Below are 18,744 nucleotides of genomic sequence, written 5' to 3'. Positions count from 1 at the left end.
TTATTGCATCGGGTAGCTATAAAAGATACAAAGTACATTCAATACTTCTCTATACCTTTCAACGACTTTTCCATCGTTGCACAACAACAACAACAACGTTTCTCATTTATTCTACGAAAGCTTCTTTACGGATCTTCGTGTTTTTTCTCATACCTCTTTTTCCTTCTTCTTTTTCTACTCTGACATCTCGTCCTAACGACAAAAGGTAACGTCGTCTAGCATAGTTGAAAAGTAACGGCCTTCGCGAGACATAGTTGCGACTAATGTAAGTTACCATTTGCAGTTGAGTCCATTTTTTGATTGTTACTAATTCGTTTTAGGTCATCTTTTTGAAAAAAAGGATTACATAAATTGGTATGGTCGAAAAAAAGGTGAAAGGGGAAACCGGAGGTGATTGTCTCGTCGTCATGAACTGACGACTCCTACAGTTGGCTACCTAATACTAACATGTGATCAGTTTTAACGAGCGACTAAAAGAAAAAGAAAGGGAGTGAGAGAAGAGGAGAGAGGACAGGTGGGGTTATTTCCCAGGTACACGCACGCGATGCCCCGGACTCGATGCCCAGCTTTAACATTAAAATGGTGGGGGAAATTTAGGTTACTCGTAGCACCAAGGGAATGTGGGCCGACTATATACTGGCTCATCACGATCCACCGTCAGTTCATTCCTTCTTTGTATTTCCAATTCGTAAGACCGATCTTCTTTCTACTTCTCTTCCTCAACACTCTCTCGGCCTCTTTCTGCCAATCGCCGTTGGATTCTTCTCGCGTACGAGAAATCCTTTCCGATTTATACTGCCCGAGTTTATATCGAACAGGAAGAGAACAGGAAGAAGAAGAAGAAGAAGAAAAAGGAAAGGTGTTTATTAAAAGTTTTTGAGTGAGTACGATTTTTTAATTTTTCTTCTTTTATTTTCTTTCTTTTTTTTGCTTCAATTAGATAGTATATGAATTATTAAAAATTTTTAATATATATTGGGCTTATGACATTTTATCAATGAAATAATTTCTTTCATTTTCTAATCTATTGTTTTAGTCTTAATATCATTTTACTTGTTGTTGTTCTTGTTTGATTTATTGTAAAATTGTAAGATAATTACCTTCATTTGATTTATATGCGAATTTAGCGATACGTCTTTTCATAGCATTTTTTGATTTCTTTTCTTTTCATTCTTTAACATTTAGTCACAAATAAATCTGCAATATTATATTCATATATATATATACACATAATTTTCGTTGGCATCTATATTTTTCTACACACATACCGCACGTTTATTTTAAGTATGCGACGGCATTATGACCTATGACGTCTTCCAAATACCTGTCTTTTTATCTGTTAAACAAAAAAAAAACAAAAAGGAATTTACATAATGTGTATTTAAAAAGGAACCAAAAAATAAATCCTTTAAAATACATTTAATTTTTTCATTTTGTATGATTTAAAATTTTACGAAGAAAATAATAAGAATAAAAGATAAAATAATAGTTTAGTCATGTTATTACTATGTTGTTAAGAAGGTGTCGATAACCTTATAACTCGTTAGCTACGCGTCGATCAAATCCGGAATGCATGCTGAGGTTCTGGTTCCGTACGCAATGACCCGCTTCGAATAATCTATGAAGATGATGTTATACTATAGGCTTCATTTCCATATAAAATCAAAACCATTGAATTATTTCACGAAATTTTCAGTTTTATAAGACCAAAACGTTCTTCAATCGTTTTCTTTGAAAAATGTGTAGAATATTATTTTAATATATACACACATACATATATTGGATATATTTTTAAACCAATTGTAGAATATAATAAATTATAAATTAGAGTATTGTTAAATTTTTTTGATTATACATATTATTACCGTTAAAAATTACATATGAAAATACTTTATTTTTCAATTATCTAGATAAATAAAAAATGTAAAGAGAAGTTAAATCGCTGTATTGAAAACACATTTGTATTAAAGATTATTTTTTTTATCAATGTTCATGTATACATACGTTCCATCAATTACTTTAATATCCTACAAACGCAACAGAAATGAATGATATTTTTAAGCCGCAAGATGTAACGTATACAGTGCTTTTACATGTAATTATTAATGGTTATTCAAACTCGTTACATAACGAAGTAATTGTTATTGAATATAATCTGAATGTGATCATAAAAATTTCATTAAAAGTGATTCAGTGAAAGACATTTTGTTAATGTTATCATCGTGCAATCGCTAAACGTATACCTACTTTCTCCAGTATAGTAAAAAAAAAAAAGAAAAAAAGGATAATAAAAAAAACTGTATTAAAAAAAATTTCTGTAACGCAAGACTAGTAGAAGAACGAGCTCTACTCTTGCGCAAGAATCTTTAGGCTCGTTGAGAACCGATTGCGTACGTATCTTCCTTACAGGGCAAGTACATAATCCATACTCTCCTGTTTCTTTTTCGTAGATGTATGTATACTCTTAGGTATATGCAATAAGTTTGCTTATAGCAACTTTCGAGAACAAGACTTTTGACCGTACGCTTCTTACTTTTGCGAAATCAAATGCTTCTCTCGTTAAGCCTACTTAAACATCGTCAACACCTGCATATATTATATATGTATACATGTATATATGTATATATGTACATCTCTTTCTTTTTTTTCATCTTTCTACATACATGTACTTTCACGAAAGTAAACTCAATAAATGATATTGATTTCTTATTGCAATCTCTTACGAAAGAGATGTTGTTCAGTTTCTTCGTATAATATTAAAATCATTATAAAAATGATTGAGAATTATTCAAGTTTGTTAAAATTATTCTTTTATAACTTGTTTCATTATTATTATTATTTGAAAAATTTGATTGAAAAAAAGTGAAAGAAATTTTATTTAAAATTTAAAAGAGAAAAATTCGTTCTCTCTCTTTTATTTTTTATTTTCAATATAACATCACAAGGAAATTCATTCAATTCTTTTCATCGATTATTGAGAATTGAAATACTGAAAAGCGTTCTCGTGTTTCGATATTGATAAAACCCTAGTTCTACAGAAGCGTTCGCAATAGTAGTATGAAATTAGCGTCCTCTCGAATTAGTAGAGTGTTTCTAATTTATATACCACCCGACTCTTTTGTTCTCTACGTCTAATCTGCATACAATGTCAAAAGCTTGTCGTCAAAACAATTAGTCACGCAGTCTGTTGCGAGAGAAGCACGATCGCTTTCCACACGGCGAGTGTTCATCACCGAAACGATTTGTCTGGGAACATTCACAAACTCAAACTGCCTGAGCGATTAATTAGCTCGAAGAATTAATTAATTTCTCTTTGTGATTAATTAATATCTCATTTCTAGCATTGGAGTGACATATATTTCAAGAATATAGCGACTTATTTAATTCATATATAATTTTCATTATTTCATTAATTATTATCGTATTTTACGAGAACGGATTACTCTCGTTTTATTTTTAAATTTTTTCTTTTTAAGAGTAATTAATTTTTTTATCAAATTTATATAAGTTGAGATTTTTATTGTAAATATATATATATATATATATATATATATATATATATATATATATATATATATATAAAGTAAATATATATATATATTTCGGAGAAATTTAAAAAAATTTAAAAATTTAATAATTTATTTCGAAGAAAAAGAATTTTTCACGAATTTTTTTCTTTGGAACGGAAATATAAAAATTATTATATTAGATTAAATTATTTATTAACTATTTGACGAATTATCAACAGTTGAATCGTCACTGCTTGCTGTACCGTTGTTTCCATGGTAAAAAACGGACCGACGGCATCTCGGCGTTTATTCGGAACGCATTCGAGCCATTCTTCTTGGTTGCTTCGGGCAAAAAGTTTGAACCTCGAGCTCTTGGTCATCGTTACGCTTCCACTCGCCTTCGGTTACATCGGAATTCGCTTGAAAATTGTTCCCGAATACCCGACCAACTCTCTAACCAAAGAAACACGTTTGCCCTATTAATTAAAAATCACTGATCAACGTGTAACGATCATTTAACTATCCAAATTTACCCTCGTACATTTTCGTTTAAGATATTTACTTTTTAATTGACTATCAAACAAATGAATTAAATTTTTTTCTAATTTTTTATGACATTTACATTATTCAAATTCGAGATATTTAAGATAAAAAATAAAATATTTTCAAATTTTTCTATTAATATTATATATATGTCGATAATTATTAAATTGGACTAATTGTAAGTTACGAAATTAAAAAAAAATTGATTTTCTATTTTAATTCAACATACAAATAATAATAAAATAATAAACTCAAGTTTTGTAATATCTCTTTTTTTACTAAAGTCTACTATCATAATTATTGGCTTATATAATAAAATCTTGAATAATTTTAAACTTTCTATATGTTATAAGATCAATTATTTAAATTGCTCGGATGAATTAGTTCGAATAAAAAAAGAAGAATTGGATCAAAATAACGAAATTAACCGGCATAGAAAAGATATGCTAACAAAGTTATAGACGATACGTTAAATCGTTGGGAATACAATGAAGAAATACGGTCTTAAAAGTAGAGTTATCGCTATAAACTAAACGAGTAAGCCCTTTTAATCGATTCGAGGAAGAAGAAAAAGAAGAAGAAGAATAAGAAGAAGCTTGCCTTAACCGCGAGTTTGTATACCTACGTTAAAGTTCGTTTGGAATCGTTGCGTTAAACCGGGTATCAAAGTAGTATGCCGGCCAGTTAACGGTTACACCACTCATACAGGTACTCATACACAAGTTGTTACTCACACATAAAGAAAGGAACGATCGTGGTCGATCTCTCTTTCCGAGAGAGGAGGTGTCGTGTACGGTTATCATTCTCATTCAACGTTCGCAGCCACATTCTCATTCCCATTCACATTGTCATAATCATTTTCCCAAAACGACTAAGTGACCCGCAAACTACGAATTCTAGTAGATTTTTTTTAATATATTACTTTTCTTCTGAACCTCTCCACCTCAGTTTCTTTTCTTCTCTTTTCTTCCCTACGAAATGTTCCTTCAAGACATTTAGAAAAGCTTGTTAGAAAGAATAATAATAGTATTAGTAGTAATGGTAATAGTAGTAGTAGTAGTAGTAGTAGTAGAAGTAGGAGTAGTAGTACTCCCTCCCGTCCTTTACCGTTTACGATTCATTTCAAGTCCGCGAACGTGTCCGGTCTCTCTATCTGAATCCTCGAGAGGTAGAAAGGCGACCGAACGAGGTCGAAATTAAATGTCGTCGGTCGACCTTGTAAGGTGGGCCATCGAGGAAGACTCCAATGTTCTAGTTTGCGCTTACTTCATTCAGAAAGTATGAGGTTAGACTCTAATTTATCACTTAGATACTAATTATACTTAATAACAAATTCTAATTTCCTCATACTCCCTTACTTCTCCTTTTTTTTTCTTTTTCATTTCTTTTTATTCGGTTTTTTTATTTATTTATTTATTCTTTCTCGTTTTATTTTCTTTTTTGACATTTTCATTAGCAAAATTTTTCTAACTTAATTTTGGTTCATTAATATTATATAAAATAATTTATAGACTTTCTTTTTTGAGCATACAAGAATCTCAAAAATAGCATTGTAAAAGTTTACATTGTTCAGAAATTCACAACGTCGGTAACGGTATTCGTTTCATGATTATTTCTTTTTTTACTTCTTTTGACGAAGAGAAGAATAAGAAGAGTAAGAAGAGGTGGAAGTGGAAGCCCGAGGCAATGCACGTGTCGTTTTGAGATCCATCGATCTTGAACCGAAAGAGAAGAGATATTCGAACTAATGAGCTGATTCTGGAACAACTTTCCTTTCTATTAATGTAGCGCATCGTTCGACGAACGAAAACAAAGTTTCGATCTTCCTGCTATTTCACGTTTTCGCTAGACTAGTAGTAGTCTAACTCTTCTTTTTACCCCGTTGAAAGAGATCTTTCGATTCATTGAAACTTCGAGAGTTTCTTTTTTTCTGTCTCTTTCACCCTCTTTTATCGCGTGTCATCTCGCGAGAACAGAAAACAAGACGAAAAAAGAAAAAGAAGAAGAAAGAGGGTGAAAAAATAGCAACAAAAATCGTCCTACGTTTTTGATCATTGGTTTTTTTTTTTTTACATTTTTCTTTTTTTTTGTTTTAGAAAAAACTTGAAAAGCTTCGAAAGACTTTAAAATTGAACTTCTATTCGAGGAGTCCGTTTAAATGCAAATTGTTAACTGCAAGGAAGATGAGAGAGATAAGAATAAAAAAAAAAAAGAAAAAAAAAAGAAAAATAAAGGGAAATTGAAATTATTCAACGTTCTAGAAGTCGTCACCTCGTTCCAACTCGAAACTTTCCTTTTAAAAGTGTTTCGTGAGTGGTATAAGGTATAATTTTCGTTCTGTAAAGTTTTGTGTCGCTTCGTCGAACGAGATATCGTTTCTTAACACTTTAGCCAACCTTACTCGAGGTAAACTGAAGTTCAAGTTTTTTTATCCTTTTATTCTTATATATAAATATTTATTCTAATAATGATGTACAAAATACAAAATGCCATCTCGACGAACGGTTTCCAAATGATACAAAGTTTTAAGAAACTATGTGGCGTAACCTTACAAATTATTTCTTGTTTTTTCTTTTTTTTGTTTTTTTACGGGAAAATCACCTAAACAAAAAAAAAAAGATAATCATATCGAAATTCAAGATCTTACAGGAAACGGATGTTCACTCATATAACCAGTTAACGAAAGTTCGTTATAATACGCATTTTATTCGATCTCGTCGCATTTCCAGGTTGCAACGTTGTTATAATCACTTTTTTTTTCTTTATGACGGTAATCAGGGTGAAAATTTCGTCATAAGTAGAAACGGAAGTCACATATTTTTCACCGAGTAATATAATATTTGTTTATAATTGTAATTACGAATTATGTAATTTAACGGGAAAACCTTTATATTTCCTATTTGTAAAGTATAGTTATAATATATCGTGTGCATAATGTGTTCACACATCATCTCCGTACATTTGGTCGAATTCGTTTGTAAAAGAAAAGGGAAAAATGTTCGCATACCAATAGAGGAAAAAAAAGAAAAAAAAATCATAATTATACGTATGTATTGTATATGCTTATGTATCGAAGATTTTGTAGAAATAATTTCTATGATCTCTGTTATTAATAATGAACCTTAACAAGTTTGCGCAAGTATACACGGTAAAAACATTCGCAACATCGTTAATTTTTCTAACAAATTTTCCTTTCTAACGCGTCTTAAACACACATCTCTACTGATTATACTAAATTTTCTTTTCTTTTCTTTTTTTTTTCTTACGTAATTCAATCTTATATAATATAATGATCATTGCACTGTCATTATTGTGATAGTATATTTCTGATAATCCGTCTTATTATAATGGTCTCTATTATTTTACACTTCTACCTGGATCATTATAGCATCCTTTTCGTTTCTTTTCTTTTTATCTCATATTTAACAATAAGCCAATGATACATCTTGTAGTATTATTCTTCGAATCTACTATTAAATCCTTACTCTTTTCATTGTAATATTTAAAAAATATTCTTTCTCTGGATTTTCGTTAATTTTTTGTTCTTTTCTTTCTTCTTTTAACAGTATCTAGAATTTTGACATAAGAGGACGAAGCGAAATATAATTTATTATTTTCTCTATATTCTATTCGTTATAACGATAGTAATCATTACCACCGCATGGATCTTTCAGTTTAATTAACGTGAATATGACAAAGAAAGCTTAAAACCGTTTTGCATGCACGTTGGAGAATTAAAGGAAAATGGATTCACGCGTGACGAAAGAAAGTATAATATTCTCTCGCAGAAACTCTTTCGAATACATTTGTTCAAGAAAATGTCGTGTAAGAGGATTTTAACGTGTCATGTCACGTATGCACACCTATGCACGTGAAATACTATGGCATACGATTAAAGGTGGCTTTGCACCGAGACGAATTGTTGTTATACTTGAGAAATATATTAAAAAATAATAAAAAAATGCTATTATACATGAGATACGAATAAATAGGGGCAATACTTCGACTCTAGACCTTACCACTGATTTATTTGAATCATCGTTTAAAAGACAGAGAAGTACGCTTTTACTATCTCTTTAGTAATGCTTTGAAATAAGAAAGTTTTAATGATTCGTTCGTATAGATCCGTTATTTTCGTTTCACGAGGATGAAAGAAATGGAAAGGGAATCGGTACGTTTACGAAACTGTTTTTCTTCTTATTCTTCTTCTTTTTTTCTTTTTTTTTTTTATTTGTTTTTTTCTTATCGATTCTCTTCGATATAATTTAAGATCATTCGATCGAAGACATTATGACATAAAAAAAAAAAGTGATTATCTTCTTACTATATATAGAAAGTTGAGCGCAATATCTTCCAGAATGTTTCGCTTAACGATCCTTGACGCGATGATAGTATATTTTCTTTAAAAAGATATTAAATAATAATAATAATAAAAATAATAATAATAATAATAATAATAATAATAATAATAATAATAATAATAATAATAATAATAATAATAATAGTAAAAGTCTATTAAAATACATTTTTCGTTTACAATTGAATCTATATATTTCAATTTCTCTCTTTCTCTCTCTCTCTCTCTCTCTCACTCTCTCTCTGTCTCTTTCTTTTTTTGTGTTAATACAAAAACGAACGTTAAAATGTTTCCAACGAATTTGATATCACGATTAGCTTACAATTAGATATACAGCTCCATATTATTTTTTTTTCTTTAAATTTAATCGCTCGAAAGTTCTTCGAAGACAACTGATGAGTTAGGAGAAAGGCACGAAAAAGGACAATAAAATTTCTATCGGAAGATCGTGAGATCTTATACCAATATATAGTTATACTATCTTAAATCGTTCAACGTCGTTGAAACGAACAAAGTTGTCGATCCTAATCTTGATGATAGTATCTATATATATATATATATATAACCTAAGATGCGCTTTGGAAAGGCAATAAATGCTCATCGAAGATTCAAAAGAGTTAGGAGAGAAAGGCTTGATAGAACATTTGCCAAGAATCTTTTATTAGTGTCTTTCTTCTAAGGCGATCAGGCTACTATCTTCACTTCGTTCTTCCTAGTCTCACGACTAAACTTCTAAACTCGAACGTCAACAACCAACGACTACGACGACGTTGTTGCTACTTGCTGCTACTCGGACGCTCACCTAAGGCCACTAAACTTAACTCGCACGGTCTCTTCTTCGTGACACTCGTCGTATCACGAACGGTTTAGAAAGTTTCGTTCTCTCGTCCTCTCGTCACCTCCACCACATACATATATCTACCTAGGATACCTGTACCTTACCTATACCCATGTATGTAGAAAAGTACCGATTATGTTAGTGCATCCGAGTTCGAAGAAAGTCAACGATTTTTGCAACATTGTTAAAGTGAGAGGTAAACATTATATACGGAGAATACAAGGAAAATACAAATAAGACACAGTAATTTGTTTTAATGTCTATTTATACTATTTATTATGCATATTACAAAAATCTATTAATTATGTTTAATATGATTATGAATATAAATATAATGTCAGTTAATTTATGTTAGATGGTAATACGTTAGAGTATTAAGGCGAGTATACGATTTTAAACAATTTTGTAATCCATCTTTTGTATATATACAAGTAATTTATTTTCAAACGATGTTTCAATATATTTTTTTTAATGGATATATTTGGAAATTGGTAAAAGTTAAGATTCCTTTTGCAAAAGCTACAGAATTCCATTACCATTAAATGTCCAGATGCGTACTATTTTTAAGTTTTAGATTGCTGTCAATAATCCAATGATGGAAAGACCGAACACGGTGATGGATTATCATCTCCAGTTCGGTTTTTCGAAGATACTTCGTCGTTTACTTCGAAATTTTTCTTAACGTTCGATCCGTGCTACAACGAACAAGCATCATACTCGATGAATATCCTTCTTTGGTTAAAACATGTAGCACGAAGTTACGGTAAAAAAAAAAGCGCGAGTTTACAACCCGTATATGTAGCTCTATCCCAAGTAAGTATATTAATATTTTTACGTATGTGTGTTGTGCTTACACCTTCCGTGATACATGAGTTTTTTGTGTTTCCGTCAACTTTTCGAAATAACAAGTTTCTGTCGAGTTCGATGCTTCTTTCAATTTGTCCTTACAACGGTTTCTTAAAAATTCATTTCTGTTTTTCTTTATTTTTCTCCTTTTAAATTTAATTTAATTTTAATGTCAATTAAAATGAATTATATGTTGAGTAAAAGAGGATATTATCTCTTTTTTTTTTTTTAAATTTTTGTAATCATTAATCAGAATAATCGGATCTGTACATAACAAATAAAACAAATATTAATAAAAACAAAAATTTATTGAAAATATAAGGATTTTCGTTAATACAGCTTTTTCGATAAAAATACAAATTCCGGTTTACGAATAAAAAAAAAAATAATTAATAAATCTAAATTGAAACGTAATTGGAGTTAATTTGTCGTGTAAAGTATTATGCATAATAATGTACTTGTACTCATCGGTTTGCTGTGACATACCTATTTTTTACTTTTTTTCTCTTTACGTTTAGAAGGTATGCATAATTAACGAGAACACATACACATCATTAACAAGTAATCTTTTCCTGACCGCGGACGTGCCACCATCAACGCGTTTTGCAATGGATAAACTTAAAACGACACCGAGATGTACGCATGCATTCCACGTACACGATATGTACGTGTTCATGAAAGAAAAAGAGAAAAAGAGATTAAAGAGAACTCTCACCTTATTGGTTTTTCCATGAGACAGTTCATTTTAGTAGCTTTAATTTCCGTACAAACAGATTTGATCGAATTGCAAGACGAAAATCTAGTAGAACGGTAGAGTATGAAATTTTTTTTAGAAATTTTTCTCACTTTATTCAAAAATAAAAAAAAACTATACTAATAAATAATTAATTTAATCGAAAAACGATTTATAAATATTATTGAAACAATTTTCTATTGTTTAAATATAATTTCTATGATATCGATTCAAAAAATAAACTTAAATATATATATTTCATACTAAAAAGAAAGAAAAAATCTATTATATTAAAAACGATCGTAAGTGCAACAAGGTAGACTTTCGCGATAAGAAGTAGGTGAACGATAAAAGTATATCATATGTAATGTTCTCTAACGGTAGATTCAACTAATACTATACGTGCCTAGCTTCCTAGAGTTGCGAATTTAAAATAAATCAATTCGACACAAAATTCATTGAGACTTATGTTAGATAGAAAAAGAGAAAAAGAGATTTAATATAGTTTATTTTTTCTCTCAGCAAAATGAAAGATTGTTTGAAGATTTTCTACAACCTTTTGAAGATATTTCAAGATTTTATAATATTGTGATTTTCACGATTGAAACTACAAAATTGTAAACAAAAAATTGTTAATAAGAATTTTCTTTTCCGTTTTCTCACAAATTTTAACGTTTCGAGTCGATCTTCACACGTCGTTGAAATACGAGCATCCAATCTTTGATTGTCTCTCTCTTTCTCTCTCTCTCTCTCTCTTCCTCTCTCTTTCGAAGTGAATGCATCGTGAGAAAATAGCAAAAGATAAGAGTGAGTGAATTGAAGAGTTGTATCGGTTCGTAACACTCACGGAGAAAGCGCGAGTACTGAGCATCGTACTGTGATTAAAAGCAGTCAGAGGAAGATAGAAAGAGGAAGAGAGAAAGATATATAAAGGATGAAGGAGACAAAAAGAGAGAGAGAGAGAGGGCGCAAGGTACGAAATTAATGAGACAAACCATCTCACTGCTCCTTTCGTACCGAGGATTATAAAAGCGAACGAGCGGATCGTTGAATGCGTGAGATTTTGCAACCTCGTCTAACTACTATTCTCTTCTTTGTTTTTCGTAGTTTATTGTTTGATATGAATAAGAAACATGTATTTTTTTTATAAATCAATTGAGAAAATCAAACTTTTAATCATTGGAATATTACAACGAGAGATTTGTAATTTATTTTATTTTTTTTTTTAAATTCAAGATCGATATCATACGTAATATACGAAGTGAAAGAGACTAAAATTGAAATTTTCCTTTCACAACCTATCCCTATAAATGGATTGAAAGAGAATGGATCTTAGTTGATAGTCGAGTAAGAAACTTTTGGATGCTGAAGCAAATCCTCTAGCTTATGTTAGTGCCGTTTTACGAATAAGGAAAGAAAGAAGTGTCGTTCCTTACGGTTCTTTAAACTATAAGATATATATATATGTATGTGTATATGAGAATTCTTCTAAAAGAGTAGAAAGAGTACGGGGTATGTTATATAACGTATCTCGATTTAATCACCAATTGTTTATGATTTACTCCTATTATGTGAACACGTCGTCTATAGTATACCTATTACGGTTTTTATCTCTTCATAAAGGGGATCTCGATTTAATAGAATAGTGATTAACGACCACAAAATAATGAACTTTCCAGAGTTCTCGTATTATGAGACTTCTTTCATACGGTTAATGAATGAATTTATTTTTATTGCACTGAACAAAATTTATATTTATATATATATATATATATATATATAATATAATGAATAATAGCTAACGATAATCAGAAATTTGATTTATGCTAAATAAAAGAAAAATGTATATGAAAAAAAAGCAATTAAAGTTATGTGCAAGGACGTTCTTTGAGTCCTGCTACGTGTTAACTAACGATACTGCAAGGAGTTTCATTTTTATAGTCTTCTTACGCGCAATTTAATGTTTCGACGCTGAGGTTAATGTACCTTTGCCTTCCAGACTGGTTTACGAGTACTGAGAACGTAAGGATACAGACATACGTGATCATTTGAACCTGACATTTACGGTAACCGACGTGAGAGTGATCAGCCAGTACTTCGTGATTATTTCGAAATGCAAACTGCAACTTCCTTACGGTCACGTTCATCCTATAATTTGCGAGCTTAAGATACTACATTTACGGTTCGGTTTTATGAACCGCATGATAAATCTGATGATGAATTTCAAGAAACATGATAAATATACTAAACTTACGAACCGCAAAGAAAATACCTTACCGAACCGCATAATAAATCCGACGAATATCAAGAAATATGTTAATGTATTCAAATTATGAGTAAGTAAAATGAGACATTTGTATGAATCACACGATAAATCTAAAAAATGGTTAAAAAGTCTTCATTATTATGTCGAAGCTTATTAACATTATTGTAATTAAGTATACACTTTATGCATAAATAAATCTAAGTTTTGTCTTAATCTTCTTCTTATTTTATTGCTCTTTAAAAATTTTATAATTAAGATAAAAATAACTGGTTAATCGTTAAGAAATATGGTGAAATAATATTTTTACCAAATGATTGAAAAAATAACTATCTATAGTCGTTATATATCGAAATAATTTCAAATAATATTTGTAGAATTTTATTTGAAATCAAAGTAAATAAGAAAATGTTAAAATGGAAAGGAACTATTAAAATGAGTATAAAGTAGAATCTTAGAAACCACATAGATTATATCAAGACTTTGCTATAAAAAAAACGATAGCGATTCCAAGAAAATCTTTCTCAGTTTCTCCTAAAATAAAAGTTATTAGTACAATAATCAGGTGCTATTTCGATTTATACGATGCGTGAAATTGAGCTTTTATCATCATTTTTTATTTATTTCTTATTTCTAGCCTCGAGTTCGACTCTCATCATTATCCAGTAGATTTATATTTTCAATCGTGTGTTTTTTTACTCGATCGAAATCGAAGTTTTATGGATCTTATCTAAATAAATTTTTCAATTAATATTTCGATAAAAGTAGGAAAAAGAAAAACATTAATTGTATGAAACATATTATGTAAGTTAGCAAACGATAATGTCATTTTAGTTTCATGGTCAGTAAACCATAATTATTTAATGCATCAAGTTTCTTATTTATTTTCATAAATATCATCATAAAAAAATATCATAATTCTTTTTTTTATTTACTTTATGACATATTACTGTAGTTATACAATTCTAAAATAATTTATCGAAAAAATACGAATAAAATTTTTCTTCAAATCAATTATATATTTTACATAAAATTATAATCTAATCAAATGTTATGTAAATGTTAAACATCGTATAAAACATCAAAAAGTAATATATAATCGAAATGGGCTTGTAAATCACCGAAATTAAAATTCGATGATGCAATTGAGTATACATAGAGATGGAATTTCAATTTCGAATAAAATTCGAGACTAAAACCAGTAATATTACGAAAGATGGTAGACTGTTATCGATATGACGTAATAGAAATACATCAATAAAATTTTTGCATTATTTCATCCTTCAACGTTTGATCATTTAGTAGTTTTGTAACAGATAAATTTAAATATTCGTATCTATTTAAGAGTTTCTAATGAAAAAGTCAAATGAACTTTATTCGTATAAAAATAAATTCTATTTATATAAAACAATTTCTGAATTTGAAATTTTTAATTTTACAATAAAATAATTTATCTTCGAAATGCAAATATTTGTATTTAATTTGTAATATTTAGTATTTGTTTTGATTTATTCATTCGACTTGTTTTATTTAAGGTTTGAGAGTATGAGGGTCGCCATCTGTTTGCTGTTCCTCGGCGTAATCGTCGTGAACGCTCAACGTCGATTGTCCTTGCCGGATCCACGAAGTTGTTCAAATCGTGAGTATCACTGATCAAATTTTATAAAGGATTTTCAAAGAGCTTACAAGTGAAGAACCAAAAAAAAAAAAAGTAATAAAAGCAAAAGTAAATGAAAGAAAGAAAGAAATAAAAAAGATAATTTAGTTTCAGATAAAAATTAGTTATAAATGATATTAGTAATATATTTTAAGATGTTTTATAGATCATTATAGATCGTTTATTCGTTTAATAGATAATTATAAAGAAAAAGACATTAATAAATAGAAAGTAACGTTTCGACCGATTAAAACGATTCGATACAACAACAACAATGATATGACAATCTTCACGACCTGAATCCTTCAGGTAATAAAAAAAAAGAAGAAAAAAAACTTTCACGAATCTAAAAGAAACTTCTTTTTTTTTTCGAAGGAAGAAACACGAATGTCTCTGATTTAGAACGGAGGTCCTTAAACGACGCTCGTCACGAAAGTACCCGTTTGTAATTACGATTTAAGTATGCGTCGCGTTTCCCGGCTTTAATAATATTTCATTTGAGTTCGAGCACTTTGTTGTAGTTAAGTTAAATGTTTTGCGCTACGACTAAATAGACGTAGTTAACCCTAACCAACTGACCGTGGCTAATCGTAGGGATTTTGCTGCAGTCATTTTCTTTCTTCCCTTTCTCTCTCTCATTCTCTCTTTCTATATATATATATATATATATATACATATATTTCTATCTTTTTCTTTGCTTCTTTACCTTCCTTTCAATTTTATTCCCATTATCAAAAATATTATTATGTGAGAAATAGGACAAATTATTGATAAAATGAACATCCAACGTCATCTACGCATTTGTATTGGTAATTTTTATAAATAATTTTTCTAATCAATATGAATTTAATAAATGATAATTTCCTATAAATGATTTCAATTAAATAAATAATTTATCGATTCGTTTATATTGTGATAGAAAAGTATTATCGATTTACATTACTCCATGAAATTCTACTGAACTCTTTCTTTACTCGAGCGTACAGTTTAAGCATACTTAAATAAGAAACTAAAGATCATTGATGCACGAATAAGGCAATCAAAGTTTCAATAAGATATCTCGTCCTTCTAAGTTTTCCTAATGAAACAAAGCGACCTATTTATTGGTCATTAACGCGATTATCTTAAGAAAAAATGGTAAGATCAATGATTCATTTTAATGAAAAACAAAGTTAACGATCATGTTACTAAATACAAGTGATTATAAAGGCTCACAATGCTTATATTTGTGCCGGTAATTACGAAAATAGATTAAGTAAAAAAATTCATTTTATGGCTTTGTGTTTATATATTAATTATATTATAAAATAAATTGTTTTCATATTTTGGCTTATAATTAATATAATGGCATAACTACTGTCTCATATATATATATATATATATATATATATATATATATATATATATATATATATATATTATTCATCATCAGACTTTCATGTGTACTGATTTTTGTCTCTGAATATCTTTTGAACGCTTAATTTAATCGCCAAAACATGACACCATTTTTATAGAGCAGTTAATTTCCTACAAAAATTTGTATTGCGCATTTTATAATAGTCATTTATTGTCGAGTTATAAAATTCATAAACAAAAATGAAATTTGTCTAAAAATCATCAAATTTAAATCTTCAATATAATTTAAATGGTGAGGTTTACGGAAAAAATATAAGATACCTTTTTTGTAGAGCATTAAATTTCCTACAAAATTCGTCTAGAACATTTTTCTGTACAATCAATAAATAATGAGGTATGAATTTTAATCTATTAGACTGAAAAAAAAATAAAAAACTGCGATGCGGAGGATCTTCCTATTAAAATTAAGAGCTCATATTTGGTGAGAATTGTTTTAAGGTGTCTAGCAACCCATTTTTCCGTGGCACTTGAAAAAAAAAAAAGTCATTTTTTTGACCCACCCTAATATATATATAATAAAAAGTAGATCATCAATGATTATTAATTATTTGAAATAATGACATCGATGTTAAATGAATACAAAAAAAGGGTATAAAAAAAATTAAATAAATAGATCAGAAAATATATCGATTACTGTATTTAAGAGATCGATGTCGATTTGGATTAATTATTGTCACGATTTCCAGGGGTTCGTCACGCGAGTTACAGGGACGGAAGGGGCGTTTCTCATTCGTACTTCTTCAGTTGGGAACATTTGCCAACTAGAAGCCTCGAAGTGGACTGGCTTGATGCTCGTAACATTTGCCGTCGTCATTGCATGGACGCGGTATCCCTCGAGACACCACAAGAGAATGAATTCATCAAGCAGAGAGTAGCCAGAGGTAAACTTACGTGAACGTTAAATAATTCCGTATCCGATAAATGTTCTCAGTTAAAATCTTATTTTAACGTAATTTTTTTCTCTCCACGAATTTTTGCACGAATTATAATTAATACAAAAATTTGTTTTCGTATCGTCCGACGTGCATTCAAAATTCCTAATAAATTATTTTACTCGTTCGTGTTGCAAGGATCAATTTCAAGTACGTGTTTCGTAAGTCATGTAACATGTATGCTATTATCGAAGATGCAGTCCACTTTCACTCGAGTGATGGAAAAATAAAATTAAGAGAACGAAAAATGTTTCGCGTATGTTACCTCTTTGGTAATTTATTATATAATAATCATAAATAATAATCACGAAAGATTGTTTTTTGGAGGAATAAATTTAAATCAGTTGCATAAAAAAAAAGAAAAAAAGGGATTAGAAAATTACAAAAAAATTTATTTATCTCTCTTTTCGTAAGGTTATAACTTGATTCGTCAGTTAATATTATTATACGCGCATATATGTATTTTGCTGTTAACTCTTTCTGCAAATCAGTACCTTCCGTAACGTCAATTTGAAACTAATACGTAAAAGGAATTAGATTTTCGAAGTGAAAATTGAATAATCCTGAATCAAGAGAAATATTATTTAACACGATTCCGTCGTCAGGGAACGTGAGGTACATCTGGACTTCTGGACGTAAATGCAATTTTAACGGTTGCGACCGTCCCGATCTTCAACCGCAAAATGTCAACGGATGGTTCTGGTCTGGATCCGGTGCTAAAATCGGACCAACCAGCCAACGTAATTCCGGAGATTGGAGCCATACTGGTGGATACGGTCAGCCACAGCCAGACAACCGCGAGGCTGCTCAGGTACTGCGGTCTTTTCCATTCTCTCTTTACTTTCCCTTCGATTTCGTCCGTCTTTTTCCCTTCGATTTTCTCATCTTCACTTATCCGATTCAATTTGATTTGAAACTTCTAACAATTCTTTTCTCTTTCTATTCGTCTCCTTTTTTTTCTTTACGATCTGTGTCGTAGTTCGTATTTCACAAGAATTGTTCGTAAATTTTGTATCCTACTAATCAATTTTAATAATCGTGACTTTTGACTTGTGTTCGAAGAAGAAAGAAAGAAAGAAAGGGAAAATAAAAATTGATTGATCTTTTGGTAAAAAAAAAAGAACAAATCTTGACTCAAACATTTATCATCACACAGGGTAACGATGAATCCTGCCTGTCCATTCTCAACAACTTCTACAACGACGGCATTAAATGGCACGACGTTGCCTGTCATCACGTAAAGCCATTCGTTTGCGAGGACAGCGACGAGCTCCTGAATTTCGTCGCCTCTCGAAACCCGGGAATCCGTTTGTAAAGGTGTAAACGCATTCATCGAGAGACAACCCAGACGAGATCCCACAACGGACGATAACGCGATAATTAAGATGATATCGCTTTGCGGTTATCGTATATTGCCGTTTATTTATGATTTACTAACCGATTATTGTTTTAATACGAAATTTTGAGACTCTTTTAATTTTGTGCGATTTGTCGAGAAGACAGAAGAAAAAAACTGAACGATTGGTAAAGCACGTACACACGAATTAAAGTGGTGTAGCAAAAGTATTATATATTATATACATATATATATGTATGTCAATATTTTGTACCTTCTCTTTTTTCTTACATAAATATATAGTTTATAATATA

At 30.0% G+C, this 18,744-nt stretch overlaps 1 protein-coding gene and 1 long non-coding RNA gene across 3 annotated transcripts in view; one reads left to right on the top strand and one right to left on the bottom strand.

Moving 5' to 3' along the window:
• Positions 1 to 180, bottom strand: part of LOC149033200 (uncharacterized) — a 10,458-nt gene extending 10,278 nt beyond the window's left edge. Inside the window, exon 1 of the long non-coding RNA XR_016175944.1 lies at positions 56 to 180. This is a non-coding gene — a long non-coding RNA (uncharacterized LOC149033200). The remainder of the gene's footprint in view (positions 1 to 55) is intronic.
• Positions 1 to 18,744, top strand: part of CTL5 (C-type lectin 5) — a 22,551-nt gene extending 3,807 nt beyond the window's left edge. The window contains exons 2-7 of one of the 2 annotated variants that reach the window (XM_089170296.1): positions 321 to 880; positions 12,826 to 13,162; positions 14,625 to 14,728; positions 16,849 to 17,043; positions 17,700 to 17,905; positions 18,251 to 18,744. In XM_089170296.1, the coding sequence (XP_089026422.1) occupies positions 13,140 to 13,162; positions 14,625 to 14,728; positions 16,849 to 17,043; positions 17,700 to 17,905; positions 18,251 to 18,409 (687 nt within the window). In that variant the 5' untranslated portion in view covers positions 321 to 880; positions 12,826 to 13,139 and the 3' untranslated portion in view covers positions 18,410 to 18,744. Of the gene's footprint in view, positions 1 to 246; positions 881 to 12,825; positions 13,163 to 14,624; positions 14,729 to 16,848; positions 17,044 to 17,699; positions 17,906 to 18,250 lie in introns of those variants that run through there. The other variant, XM_089170297.1, reaches the window with a different exon arrangement.

Source organism: Polistes dominula, unplaced genomic scaffold, assembly GCF_049000335.1.
Source record: "Polistes dominula isolate Pdom_NZ unplaced genomic scaffold, Pdom_raw_medaka contig_15, whole genome shotgun sequence".
In the NCBI taxonomy this organism is placed as follows: domain Eukaryota; kingdom Metazoa; phylum Arthropoda; class Insecta; order Hymenoptera; family Vespidae; genus Polistes; species Polistes dominula.
This window is presented reverse-complemented; position numbering and strand designations above follow the sequence as displayed.